This window comes from Cavia porcellus, unplaced genomic scaffold (genome assembly GCF_034190915.1).
Source record: "Cavia porcellus strain 051 isolate PalLab524CR breed Dunkin Hartley unplaced genomic scaffold, mCavPor4.1 scaffold_25, whole genome shotgun sequence".
Classification (NCBI taxonomy): Eukaryota; Metazoa; Chordata; class Mammalia; order Rodentia; family Caviidae; genus Cavia; species Cavia porcellus.
The window spans coordinates 34,561,308-34,575,067 of record NW_026947508.1 but is presented as its reverse complement, the minus strand read 5'-3'; the positions used below and the strand labels follow the sequence as shown (position 1 = coordinate 34,575,067).

Below are 13,760 nucleotides of genomic sequence, written 5' to 3'. Positions count from 1 at the left end.
GAACTCCTTGAAAGTCCAACTCTGAGTACCATTCCTGGCAAGGCACTTAGTATATATATAATAATAAGTATTAATGTAATAAGTACAACAATGTAGGATTAATAAAGAAGATTTGAGAGAAATCTATTATCTCCTCTATGCTGTTCAGGGAAGTCTCTGAGGGAGAAAGATCTCCGAAGACTCCAAGAAATTGTTTTCTAAAAGCCTTTCTAACTCAAAGAAAACAGCCTCAAGGAGAAGCAGAAATTCCCTTTTACTAACTGTCTCATAAGGGCCAACTGCTGAAAGCTGTAAAAGCCTGTCTGCTTTTTAGTGCATGGTTTAAAAAGATGACACTGGTGGCAGCACATAAGATGGCCTTGCCTAGGAAAGTTATGCAAACCCTGGTCAGAGGTGCTTATTTTCTGATATTGCTAAAAGTGAAAATCCAAGGAACTAATGAGTCAGGGTTAAAGGAGAAGACTAGTTCAACTTTAATGAGTTGGCAATAAGATTTCCTGAAATCTCTGAAAGAGCAAGTCTGATAATTAGGTGTCACATGAAAGTCAAGACAGCATTATCTTTCTATCTTGAGATAGGTGCATTTCTATGTATCTATTTATACATTACCTCATCTCCACCGTAGAGGAAACTGAGGCTCAGAGCCTTGCCCAAAGAACTTTTTCCAGAGTTATACAAGTGGTCACAAGTGGAGATGAGATCTAAACCTTTCTGGCTTCAAAGTTTTCCTTTGTGCTTCAAAAAAGATTGTAAAGCTCATGGATAAAATGAAGACAAATAACTCTTGTACCAAGAGTAGGCAAAAATATAAGGGGAGTGAGGAAGTCAAATGCCACGACATAAAATACAGGACAGGATGAGAACGACTGTTTTCAAGAATGGAAAGAAAGAAGATTTTGGTCACCAAGTTCAAGACCTCCTGTAGGAGCAAAGCAGAGATAATCATAGTTACCGGGTTTTTTTTTGTTTGCTTGTTTGTTTTTGGTTTTGGTACCGGGGATTGAACTCACGACTGTGTGCTTGTTGCAAGGCAGGCGCTTACGTTGCTGAGCTAAATCCCTGGCCCAGTTCCTGGGTTTTGAAGGATCTTAGAAGTTATTTAATCCAACCATCACCTAAAACTTCTACCTTCTCTGCCTGAAAACATCCTTTCAAAGAGTAACCTAGCATCTGATGAAATATCTTCAGTGACAGAAGCTTGCTACTTTATTTTGGGATACATTTAACTGTTTTATGTATCCTAACCTTTTATGTTGAGAAAAAGGCCTCCTGTATCTCTTACTGGTTGTGTTACCATCTTTGGGTTCCGCAGATACGTTTTCTAATTTATGACCATCTTCAAAATGTGTCTATAAAATCAAAACATGATTTTTCTGACCTTGGCATTCTAAGGCCTTTAACCTTCCCTCCACAACATCAGGAAGAAAGGAATATAAGAGATAAAAATGAATTAGGTCCCAAATTAGGGGTTAGTTATAATAGAACAGAAGCAGCCTTATATGTTAGTAAGCATTATGAGGACATGACATTGAGAATTCAAAGGTAGTAAGAGACAATTGAGATTAGTAGCATCATTGCTAAAGTCATCCATCCATCTATCCATTCATCCATTCATCCCAATACAAGGCACTGTAGGAGAGAAAGAGATTAGGTTATTAATCTTTAGAAACTTACACTGTATAAGAATTTAAATCAGCCAGAGCTACTAAGCAATCAAAGCAAAGGATTATACAGACCAGCCAACCAACTAACCAACCAACTCACAAGGAGGATATGAGACTGGAATGGACAATGCAGGGTGAAATGGACATCATTTCCATCAGGTATTCTAGTTCAAGAATGAGATTCTGAGAAATTCTGATAGTTAAGAAGTACATGGAGGTGATGACACTAGAGGGGAACTTGGGAAGCTGTTGAGGAACTTTCCTTTACTATCAATGCTTTTACTCGTGAAGGTATCCATGAAAAACTGGCATGACTAAGGGAGTACTTTCCGTAACATTGCTCAAAAAAGCTTGGTTCAGCAATCTTTAAAACTACAACTTAAGTGTTATGTCCCTCAAAAAACATACAGAGTGAAAAAGTGATAGGAAAGCAGTGGCATTAGAACTAGATCTGGGCACTAATCAATGCAGTCTTTGCCATTTATTAGCTATGTGACCTTACAAAACCATTTCACTTATCTAAGTCTCAACTTACTTAATAATACATAAGTAGCTAATGTTCGCATGCCCAGAAAAGTGGGACAGTTAATGAGAAGCAAAGACCTTTTACTTATGAAAGACATTAAACAGGAATTCTCTCAAATACGAGTAATTTCAAAGTCAAAATTTGTTTCCTATCCCATGATCTTATCTCTAATCTCACCAATTTCAAAGCAAGCAGATAAATAGGAATGACAATCTAGTATACTGCGCTTGAAATCACACACCAGGTAAAGAAAAGGGCCAAGATATATCCCTTTCTGAGGTGGACAGGTATGGATGAATTATCCTTTTCATCATACCTTCCCCCCTTTCTAGAAAGCCCGTATTTTTACCTACCTTACTGCCAGGTTTGGGACCCCTCTTCTTTGGGAATTTCAAAGGTTCAGCTGATTTGGATGGGGTAGAGATGGGATGGGGAATAAGGGTCTTGGGTGTTCGGCCTCGCTTCTTTCCTGGTTTACGCCCCCTCTGCCCTGGTTGATGCTCCAAGACAGTTTTGGTGTTGCTGTAGATTCTGGGCTTCTCAATATTCACATCAGATGCAGGGTAAGGAGTCTTTGGAATCACAACTGCAAGAAAAAGACTTATTCTATCACCCCTCCTTCCTTTGTATTCCCATCCCAGACAGGTGAAAAAAGGACTGATACTTCTGCTTTGAGTTTGGTTCTAGGAAACTACTTTTCTGGTGTTTGACCAAAATGATCAGAAAATCACAGAAGAAACTTGAACTCAGAGTGACTAGTATTTAAAGTTTTAAATATTTCTACCAAATAAAGAAAAATTATTAAATATTTATCCCCAAGGTATCTAAGAGAGTACTGTGACCTAAGTCCAAGTTGAAGCACATGAACGGAAGTACAACTCAGCATTGGAATGGCTCTCAGGAGCCTACATTCCTCTCTATTGAGAATACAAAATTAGGCTGAAAAAGGAAATGATGCTTCTCCAGGTTACTCAGTGAGTTAAGAACTTCTGTTTTGAAACTTAGCCAGGACTCCCTTGACAATCAAATCTACATGACTCTACTTGCAGTATGATTACTGCAGTGAGGATCAGTGAAACACATGGAAATATAAATCTTCTAGCATCTTTCCTTACCTTAAAAATTGCTCCCTATTACCTTTAAAATCTCAGTTCTTTATCCTGTTATCCAAGAAGTTTTGTGCCTTTGTCCCTGCCTTGCTCTCCAGCTGATGTCATTTATTGTCACCTACCCTCTTGTTCTACTAGCCTCATGTACTGAGATCTCTATTATTCTCAGACATGTTTTCAACATTCAATCTATAGCCATCTCTTTATTGAGGTCTTCTCTGATTGCCCTAACTTGGTCACTACCCTCCCCCATTCCAATGTGTTTTGTATGCATCTATGTTAGTGTGCTTCTTAATTTTACTGTAATCATCATCATCATCATCATCTTAAATTGAGAATTTTTTGAGATAAAGGTATCTGGTTCATTCCATGAATAGTTATTGAGCACAAATGGTTACTATAGCTGCCCTGTTCTAAGTCCTGGATATACAATTCCCACTCTCACAGAGTGGGAAAGAGAGAAAATAAATAAATAGACTATAATGTCAGGTGGTGATAAGTAGTAGGAATCAAATAAGTCTGGATTGAGTTGTACAGGAAGTCCCTTTGAAGAGATGACATTTATACAGAGCTCCCAAATGAGACAAAGGAACAAGCCAGTGAAGACCTGAAGGAATTAACATTCCAAGTTGAAGGTGTAATAAGTACAAAGAAATGGGCACATGCTAGTGTGTTTGAGGAAGGACAAGGAGGTTAGTATGGCTGAACCTGAGTGAGTAAAGGGGAGATTAGATACATATTATGTTGCAAAAGGAGTACAGTAAGACTGTGTAGGACTTTCCAGACTCTGAACATGAACTGAACTAGTTTCAAAGAGAAGGCACTAAACAGGAGAGGGATAAGATGTACTCAGAAATATGGGTAGTATAGCCATAAAAATGCACTAGAATATTCACCACAGCATTTTTCTTAAGAGATGAAACTGGTTAAATACTGCCCAATAAAATAATAGCTTTTCAGAAACATGATATGTTCATATGGTGGAATACCACACAGAAATAAAAAAGCTGTGGCAACATGAATAAAGCTCATGGAAATAATGTTCAGAAAAAGAATTATATATATATATATAGATTCCTGTATATAAAACTTGAAAACAGAAAGCTAATTTAGAGTGATAGAACAGTGGATATTTTTGAGGGGGTTAGGTAGTTAGGATTTTATTTAAAGGCAGCCTACTGTGAGTCTTCTGAGAGTTAGAAACAAACTATCAGTGAAAAGAGAGAAAAAAGACAAAAGATAATAGTGAGCTAGCACCTTAGAATAAGGTGGTAATTACTATAGAGAACATGAGTAGCTGTAATCAGAATATACTTTGAAGAAGGAGCTGACATGGTTGGATATCAGTGAACAGAAAATTAACGAACAGAAAACATAAAATTATTCAAAAGACTCAATTAAAATCATATTTAATACAAGGGAAGAGCCATAGATGATTCAAAGTATTGGCTTGAGCAGCTGGGAGAATAATGATGTCATGTACACAAATACTGGGGAAGGAAATACAGAATTCAGCTTTCCAACACATGTCTTTTGAGATACCCATTAGATATCAAAATATGGAAATGTTAAGTATGTAGTCATATATGTGAATCTGGAATTCCAAGAAGAACCTATAACTAGAGATAAAGAACCATCAGTATGTAACTGATACGTAAAACCACTGTATTAGATGATATCTTCTAGTGTGTGAGTGCATACTTAAGAAAAGGACCAGGTGTGGTATTGTCCACTTGTAATTCCAGTCCCCTAAGAGATTGAGGTAGAAGGATTCCAAGTTCAAGCATAGCTTGGGTAACAGTGAGATTCTGTCTCAAAATAAAAAGGGTCGGAGTTGTAGCTCACTGCAACTTCAAAAAGACAATAGGGAGAGAGAAAAGAACACTTTTAAGATACTTCAATATTCAGAAGTTGGAGAATAGAAGATTCAGCAAAGGAGATTAAAGAGTGTCCCTGAATTCTGAAGAATATGAGAAAAACATGAAGTTTCAGAGGTCTCATGCTTTAAGAAAAGGGGGAAAGGCAGCATTTCACTCAAATTGGACACGCTGACACCATGTGTCTCTTGATGTGATACACTGAAGACAAAGTATCATGTATTGTTACCTGTCTAAAATAAATGACCCTGAATCTAACAGGACAAAACTTGAGGGACATGCATCAAAATGCCAGCCAGACAGTATCTTGAAAAACAAAAGGGGAGAGGAGCTATTCCAAATTTAAGAGACTAAAGTGATGTACAGCTAATGCTACGTATAATTCTCCTGGCGCCTGAATGAAAAACAAAAAACAAAAAACAAACTTTTAGAAAAGGCCAGAACAACTGACAAAATCTACACAACTGACTATTAGGTAATATTTAATGCCAAATAAATTTGATGCTGAGTTTAGAAAGATCCCTTAGCACAACAACACATATATCATCTAACAAATCTGAATATATATACATATATATTAGACAGTTCAAGTCTTATGTATAAACTCCAAAGAAATTGTTGTACTCATGTACCAGCATATGTATAAAATGATACTCACATAAATACTATTTGTAGTAACTAAAAATTTGAAATAGTCCAAATACCTACTACTGATAAAATGGTTTGGGGAGGTACAGGTAGCTCAGTGGCAGGGTATGTGCTTAGCTTGTGTGAGGGTCTGAGTTCAATATTCAATACACACATGAAAAAGTAATTCTAAGAGTATAGGCTGGAACCTGGGGATCCTCAAAATCCTTTTAGAGGATCTGTAAGGTCAAACCTATATTTATGATGGTACAACACATTATTTGCCTTTCTCACATTCATCTTCTCACAATGAAGCTTTGAGAAGCTATACCTATGATGTCATTATTTAATTGTAGTGCATGCTTGTATATTTTTTATCTGAAATAAATTTATGTGCTACTAATTTTTTTACAATAAATCATTGCCTACATACATTTTTTGGTACACAAATGTTAATGTATATATGTATACATCCATGATATGACAATCGAAGTAGTTAATATATTTATTACCTTAAAAAGTTTCCTTTTGTCTCGTTGGGGTTTTGTGTGTCATATGAACATTTAACATGAAATCTACCCTCCTGAGATGTTCTTAAGTGCAAAATATATATTGTCAACTATACGCATGATGTTGTAGAGGATCTGTAGTACACATTTTTCTTGCATGACTGAAACTTCATACCTACTGAGTAACAATTCTGCACTCCTACTCCCTACTCCAGTAATGGAGAACTTTTCAGAGCTTTCAGTAATACAAACAGCCAGCTGTGGCATGAATGCCATAGGTTGCCACCACTGCTCCTCAGGGACTGTATTTTTTGCTTCTATATATTCGATTATTTTAGATAATTCACATAGGTGGAATTATGTAGTATTTGTCGTTTTGTGACTGGTATCTGTCTGTCTCTCCTTTAAAAGTGTATTCCATTATATGTATACAACACTTTTTTTATCTGTATCTTTGCTGACACACTTATGTTGTTCCTATGGAATATGTTCTTTATGTGCCTATTTTTTGATATCTTCTTATTTTAAAAAGGCTCTAAATTTTAATTTCTTCTATGGTGAAATGGATATAATTCATATATCTCTATGTATGAATGTTTCTTATATAGAAAGAACTTCAAAGAAAGAACCTCATATATATATATATATATATATATGGATGGATAGATATAAAAGCTCCCTGAGACCAAAGACTTTGAGAATCACTGATACTTTTTTTTGTCTTTTTGAGATAGGGTCTCTCTAAGCAGTTCAGGCTGACCTTGAGCTCACTTTGTAGCCCAGGACGATCTTGAACTTGCAACGATCCTCCTGCCTCAGCCTCCGAAGTGCTGGGATTACAGGCGTGATTACAACCATGCCTGGCTGAGAATCACTGATACTTATTATAATTTTCTTGTCTTCTCTTTTTTCCAACATACAGTACACGGGAGGGGGGCTCAATAAATTCATCTTTTTACCTATTCTACATTTGAGCCTGAATAACAGAACAAGTAAAATGATTTCATTTTAAATTACTATAAATCTCAAGACTAGTCCTTCTTTTCCAGTCACAGAGTATAGAATCTAATCTGGGTAGGGAGATAAGTGATTCATTTTTGGATTCCTTCCATTACACATAAGGTGCTGAGTTCTTAACTGCTGTCTAGTATGTGTTTGCAGAATATAAATGGAAACATGTAAAAGAACAGAACAGAGCTTTACTTATCTCTTCGAACAGAAAATAGTTTTTCTCCATGATGTCAAATGGCAAAGAGGCTGTGTTCTCTGGCCTGAAAGGCTAGACAGAAAACATTTAAACTTTTCTTGAACAGTTCTGAAAAATTAGGTTATGCAGGTCTTGTGTGAGTACTGAGAATAAACTTCATGCTAATTTAAAATCTTCTTAATAAATGGATTTTCTTAAGCTATCCTGAGGGATTCTAAGATTAAAAAGTTCTTCCTATCAGGAAGTCCTGACCTGCCTTACCACACTGTAACTTAATTATCCTGCTTGGAAAAAAAATTGGATTGGTATCAGGAGACCAGTGATCTAATTCTAGTTCTGTCTCTTATCTGATGACCTTGAGTTTGTCATTTAAATATAATCTTATTTTTCCTAATGTAAATATATACTACAAATATCTGTGCTACTTTATAGGAAGACAAACAATAGTTCATTATATTTTAATGCTACTAAGGTTGACAGAATTTAACCCTTAATCAATAATCCTTTGATAAAGTTCTTGTACATTTGTGGTTTCACCTGGGCTTATAACAACAGTGGGAAGGCTGACATTTATCACCTTGTTTGACAAATGAGGAAACTGAACCTCAGCTAAGTGAAAGTGGCACAACCAGGCACGATGAAATCCTTTGGAGTTTTCACTGTGCACATGCTGTCAAACAGCCTATGAAGGAGATCAGTCTGAATTGCCAGGAGTACAGTGGTAATTTGTGTGTTAATTAACTTGACCATATTACTTGAAAATTTGGTAAATCTTAAGTATCAAGGTTTTCCAAATATCTACTTTGGAAAGGCCTCAGAGTGATTCTTATCCTAAAGTAGCACAATCTTGAGTAGACTGGATGCAGATCTTTGCACAATCAACCATAACTCAATGGGTGTGTTACATACAAGACCAAAATGTCAGTTAGAAATGGGGTGCTCAAAGAAAAGACCATGTGAAAGGGATACATAAAGCAATTTCCTAGGGCTTCCACTGGCCAAACCTGGGAAATTATGAACATCAAAACAAATGATGACAGTAAATTATAATTGATTGATGTATCATTCTGTTTTTCGTTTTGTTTTGTTGGTACCAGGGATTGAACTTACAACTTTGCGCTTGCCAAGCAGGTGGTTGTGCCACTGAGCTAAATCCCCACCTATAATTAATTGAATAAAAAAAGAATCCATGCATTCAAACAGCTTTACGTAAACAAAAATACAAGTAAATGGGGAGAAGGTAAAACTCACTTATTGTGGAATCCCAGTTAAAAAATGTGTATCAAATGAAGAAATAAGGAAATAATTAAAAAATTTTGGCTCAAGCAAGCTGTGTCAATAGATGCTAAAATCACAGGGTGAAAATATGATGGAAAACAGGGCACTTATATCTCAAAGTATTTTTCCATAAGATAATTAATTTCAAGAGAAAAACAGTCCACAGTGAAAAAATTTGTTTTCTAATACAGCTAGAATCCAGTAGCAATTAAAGTTACTATCTATAATAGCAGGATAGATACCTTGTATCTTATCAAATGATGCTCTGGAAAGAATATCGCAACATGCATATCTTGACTCTAATCACAAGCTAACATCAGAAAAACCCAGATTGGGAGACAATCCACCGAATAACTTGAAAAACATTTATCAAAATTTATTAAAGTCATGAAACACAAAGAAAAAGAGATCATTGTAGATTAAAAGAAACTATAGCCAGGTGTTGTGTTGAGGCCTGTAATGTTAACATTCTGAGAAGCCAAGGCACAAGAATTGCCAGTTTTGAGTCCATCTGGGGCAACTTAGCAAGGCCTCACGTTAAATTAAGAAAATACAAAAAAGAGCTAGATCTGTAGCTCACAGTGAAGGACCTGGGTTCAGTCCTCAGAACTCCCCTCATGCACACATGAGATAGAGAGAGGGGCACTAAAAAAGAATGATGCTTAAGCATGATAAGTGATCCAGGATTTTTATTTACTAAAAGACATTATGGAATTGAAATGGTTGACAAAATAACCATAGGGTTTATGGATTAGCCACTGGTACTATATCAATGTTGAGTTTCTTGTTTTATAATAATTTATGTTAGATCTACAGGCTAGCTCTTAGTATTTATATACTGCATTAATTTCAAATTTTAGGGGCTGGGCCAACCCACGCCTATGAGCTCATGGTGGCCATGCAACCTGGGAAGAGAAGGAAGAAGTTAACTCCTTCCTGTGAGCCAGTGGCAGTTGAGGGCTGGGCAACTCCTTCCTGAGAGCCTGTGGTGGCCATGTGTCCTGAAAAGAGAACCAAGAAGAAGTTAATCCTTTCTGTGAATTAGTGGCAGTTGGGAGGCTGGGCCAATTGCTTCCTGGGAAACTGGCTGATTCAGAGAAATACAAACTGAGATGATAAGTCACTGAAGTAAAAAAAATGACTTAATGTCTGTATAGTTTTACTTTGCAGGCCTGAGGCTGGTAGTCTGAGTATTTATTTACAGCACAACAATATACCACATAGCAACTATGGGGATTTTCTTCTGAAGGTGGTATCCATTTTTAATTCCCTATTATCTTGTTTCAAAGTCCTATGTCATTTTCATTGTTTGTTTTGTTTGATTTTATTATATTTGATGGCATGGGCAGCTATTTCAAAGATAACAAGATATATTATAGTAGGCATTGTTGATTTGCTGTTATCATGTTTTGAAGTCCTGTATTGCTTTCATTGTTTTTATTCAGTTCTGTTTATTATGTCTGATGGTATGGACAGCTATTTTGAAGACAACACGAAGCATTACAATAGCCACTGTTGATTTTCTGTTACCTTGTCTTGAAGTTCTTAGCACTTTTACTCTTTTGTTTTGATTGTGTTTATTCCATACTATTTGGTTTTATTCTCTTTAAAATAAAAAAAAAAATCTCTGAGGTCTGCAAGGACTGGGAGTTTGCACTCAGTGACCTGTAGTCATTTGGGAACTCTCAGTGAGGCTCTTGGGGACTGGGAAGCTGCACCAAGCAGCCTGCCCATACCCAGACACCATCTCTGAGGCCTGTGGGGATTGGGACCCACAGTTATCCTGGAACTCTCAGTGAGTCCTAAAAGGACTGCAAAGCTGCACCCAGTGACCTGCTCACACCTAGGAACCCTCAGTGAGGCTCACAGGGCCTGGGAAGCTGTGTCCAGTGACCTGCCTACACTTGGAAATCACCTCTGATGCCTACAGGTACTGGAAGTCTTTGCCTATTGACTCTCAGTCATCTGGGAATCCTTTGTGAAGCCTGCTAGGATTGGGAATTTCTTCCCAGTGACCTATCCACACCTGGGAACTATCTCTGTGGCCCAAAGAGACTGGGAAACTGTGTTTAGCAACATTCAGTCATCCAGGAACCCTCAATAAAGCATGTGGGATCTGTGCTCAGTGACCCAGAACCAACAGCAACCCTCAGTGAGATCCACTGCTGGATAGCCCACTAGAATAGGAAACAACTAGGACTTAGCATCTGGCTAATTCAGAGGACTACAGAAAAATTCCAAAGTGAAAGAACAAAATGCAGTCTCAAACTTTCAGCCCATCCAGGTCAAGTCCAGGAGACACAGACATGGATGAATTTGGAGTTCACACACTTGAAATCTCTGAAATGATAGCAAGGGACGTAAAGAAACAACTCCAGAAAGGTGTAAAGGAATCAGATCAGAAATAATCACACAAGTTAAAAACAGAAATGATAAACATAATGAAAGGATTGATGAGTATATCCAAAGAAGACATAGATAAAAAAGAGAAGCATATAAAAGTGATATGGAAACCTTGGATGAGCAATACAGTAAACATTTGGAGTACATGAAACAGATTCAAGGAAATATTCAGAAAATCAAAAATTCCACTGAAAGTTGGCAAGACTACATGAATGAAACCGAAGATAACATTCTCAGACTTTGAAGACATGATTGTGACTAGTAATCATGAAAGGAAACAGTTCTTAAAAATAACAAGGGAAGATGGCAGAACAGTAGAGAGCAAAATAGGGAGCCTCTCTGAGAGAAACAGTTCAGATGCTGGAATAAAACATCCTGGAAAAGACCAAATGGAGGGAGATGGATCCTTTCGACACAGAAAGAAACTACAGGGGAAGAAAAAAAAAAGAAAGAAAAGAAAAGAAAATGGAAGGCTGTAGCCAGACTTGCTCTCACTGGAGCCAGTCCCATTGTGTACGAAAAGCTGCTGGAATCTGGGGATGCGTGGTCGCAGTGAAGTTGGGGGTTGGTGAGCCTGAGGGCCTCAGTAGGAAGAGGCAGTCACAGAGGTGAGCAGCAAAGTGGAGAGCAGCACTTGGCTTGGAGATCTGTACAAGCTTGCGGTGAGTACGAGGAACTTAGTCCTCCCATGGGAGTGAGTGACGGGCACTGCCCCACGCACCCACACACACTAATGTGGTGAAGACTCCCAGAGCTTGACCAGCTCAGAATCGAGGAGCCAACATACCCCGCCCCTGCTTGTACTTTAGCAGTCATCAGCAGACTGGGGAGGGTAGCAATCCCTAGCCAGCACACTTCAGCGTAATCATGGCTAATACAGCAAGTGCCAGGGAACCCCACTGTCCACTCATCTGGAGGAAACAAGAAACATGACAAGAGGTAGAAACAAAAGGAAATATCCAGCCTCCAACATAAACACTACTGGCCCAGGGGAGGTAAACACAAAAGAGATCGGGGTTGCACACCTGTGATGTCAGCAAAAGCAGCATCTGACATTAAGAATTATCTTTGTGACATTATAAAAGAACTAAAAACAGAAATTCTAATACAAGTAAAGGAAGATACAAGAAAAATAATAAAAGAAACACTAAGTACCTCTCAAGAAGACCTCTCAAGAAGAATGGAAGGACACAGAAAAAGGAGAGAAATCTTTGATGAAGAATATTAAAAAAAATCTAGAATACATGAAACAGATTCAAAGAGACTACCAGGAAATTAAAAGCTCCATTGAAAGCTGGAAAAACTGCTTGAAATAAACTAAAAATAGACTACCAAACTTTGAAGACAGGTTTGCAATGTGTGATTGCGAAAGGAAAGATTTCTTAAAAATAACAAGGAACCATGAAGTAACAATACAAGGGCTAGAAGATGACAAGAGGATGTATAACTTAAGAATAAAAGATGTGAGTGAAGAAGCAGGGGCAAGCACAAATGAAATACAAAGGCTATTTACAGAAATAATTAAAGAAAACTTTCCAAGCATAGGAAAAGGAAATGTTATCCAGATATATGAAGCATACAGAACTCCAGCCAGCTATAACCAAAACAGATCTACACCCAGACATATAAAAATCAAGATTCCAGAAATTCAACACAAGAATAGAATATTAGAGCTGTCAGAGAAAAGAAACAGATCACTTATAAAGAAAAACTCATCGGAATCATGACAGACTTCTTGACACAAATCATCAAATCACGAAGAGCTTGAAGTATTCCAAGCCCTGAAAGAAAATAACCTCCAACCCAGATTGATGTAGGTTGCAAAACTATCTCTCAAAATCAATGGAGAAACAAGATGCTTCCATGACAAAGAGGAACTAGGAGAGCTTGTGACCACCAATCCAACCCTACAAAAAATACTGAAGGACATTCTAGAGAGAGAGAAAAAAAGACCATGGTTTTAAGAACAGTGACAGAGGGTGCTCACTGAATGGGGCAGACAGTGGAATGAAGGGGAAAAGCAGATAACCAAGGGCAGAAAAATAGCCTGCAGAGATGAGGCAGAGAATGTTGGCCATAATTTCTAACACAGATGGCCTCGATACACTAATAAAAAGAAGCACAGGCAAAGTGGATCAGGAAATAGGGTCCATCAAGATGCTATATAAAAGAAATATACTTAACCTGAAAAGAGAATTTACTGACTGAAAGTCAAAGGTGAAAAAATAATGCTCTATGTGACAGGGAACCAGAAAAAAGTAGGGGTAGCTCAACCATCAGCTGCAAATTGGTTAGAAAGACACAACACTATTATACAATGAAGAACTATTCAGCTATAAGGTAGGAAAACCTTGCGGCTCTTGTAGGTAAATGGATACAACCTGAGACCAAACTCAGGGGTAAAAAGGTTCAGACTCACTTAGGTAAATAATGGGTTGCCTCCCTAATCCAAAAACTAAAGGAGTTAGTGGGATACAAAATATACAATGCATCCTGGGAAAGTGAAAGGAGAGGAATTGTCTAAATAGGGAAAGCAGAGGTCATTGGTAATCTTGTGTGA

The 13,760-nt window shown here is 37.5% G+C and overlaps 1 protein-coding gene across 16 annotated transcripts in view; it reads right to left on the bottom strand.

The window, feature by feature from the left end:
• Scmh1 (Scm polycomb group protein homolog 1) overlaps positions 1-13,760 on the bottom strand; it is a 213,066-nt gene that overhangs the window by 63,195 nt on the left and 136,111 nt on the right. For 15 of the 16 annotated variants that reach the window (XM_063236204.1, XM_063236202.1, XM_063236201.1 and 12 more), the window contains one exon: positions 2,544-2,776. The exons of the other annotated variant lie outside the window; for it this stretch is intronic. In XM_063236204.1, coding sequence (XP_063092274.1) covers positions 2,544-2,776 — 233 coding nt within the window. The remainder of the gene's footprint in view (positions 1-2,543; positions 2,777-13,760) is intronic. 16 annotated transcript variants of the gene reach the window in all.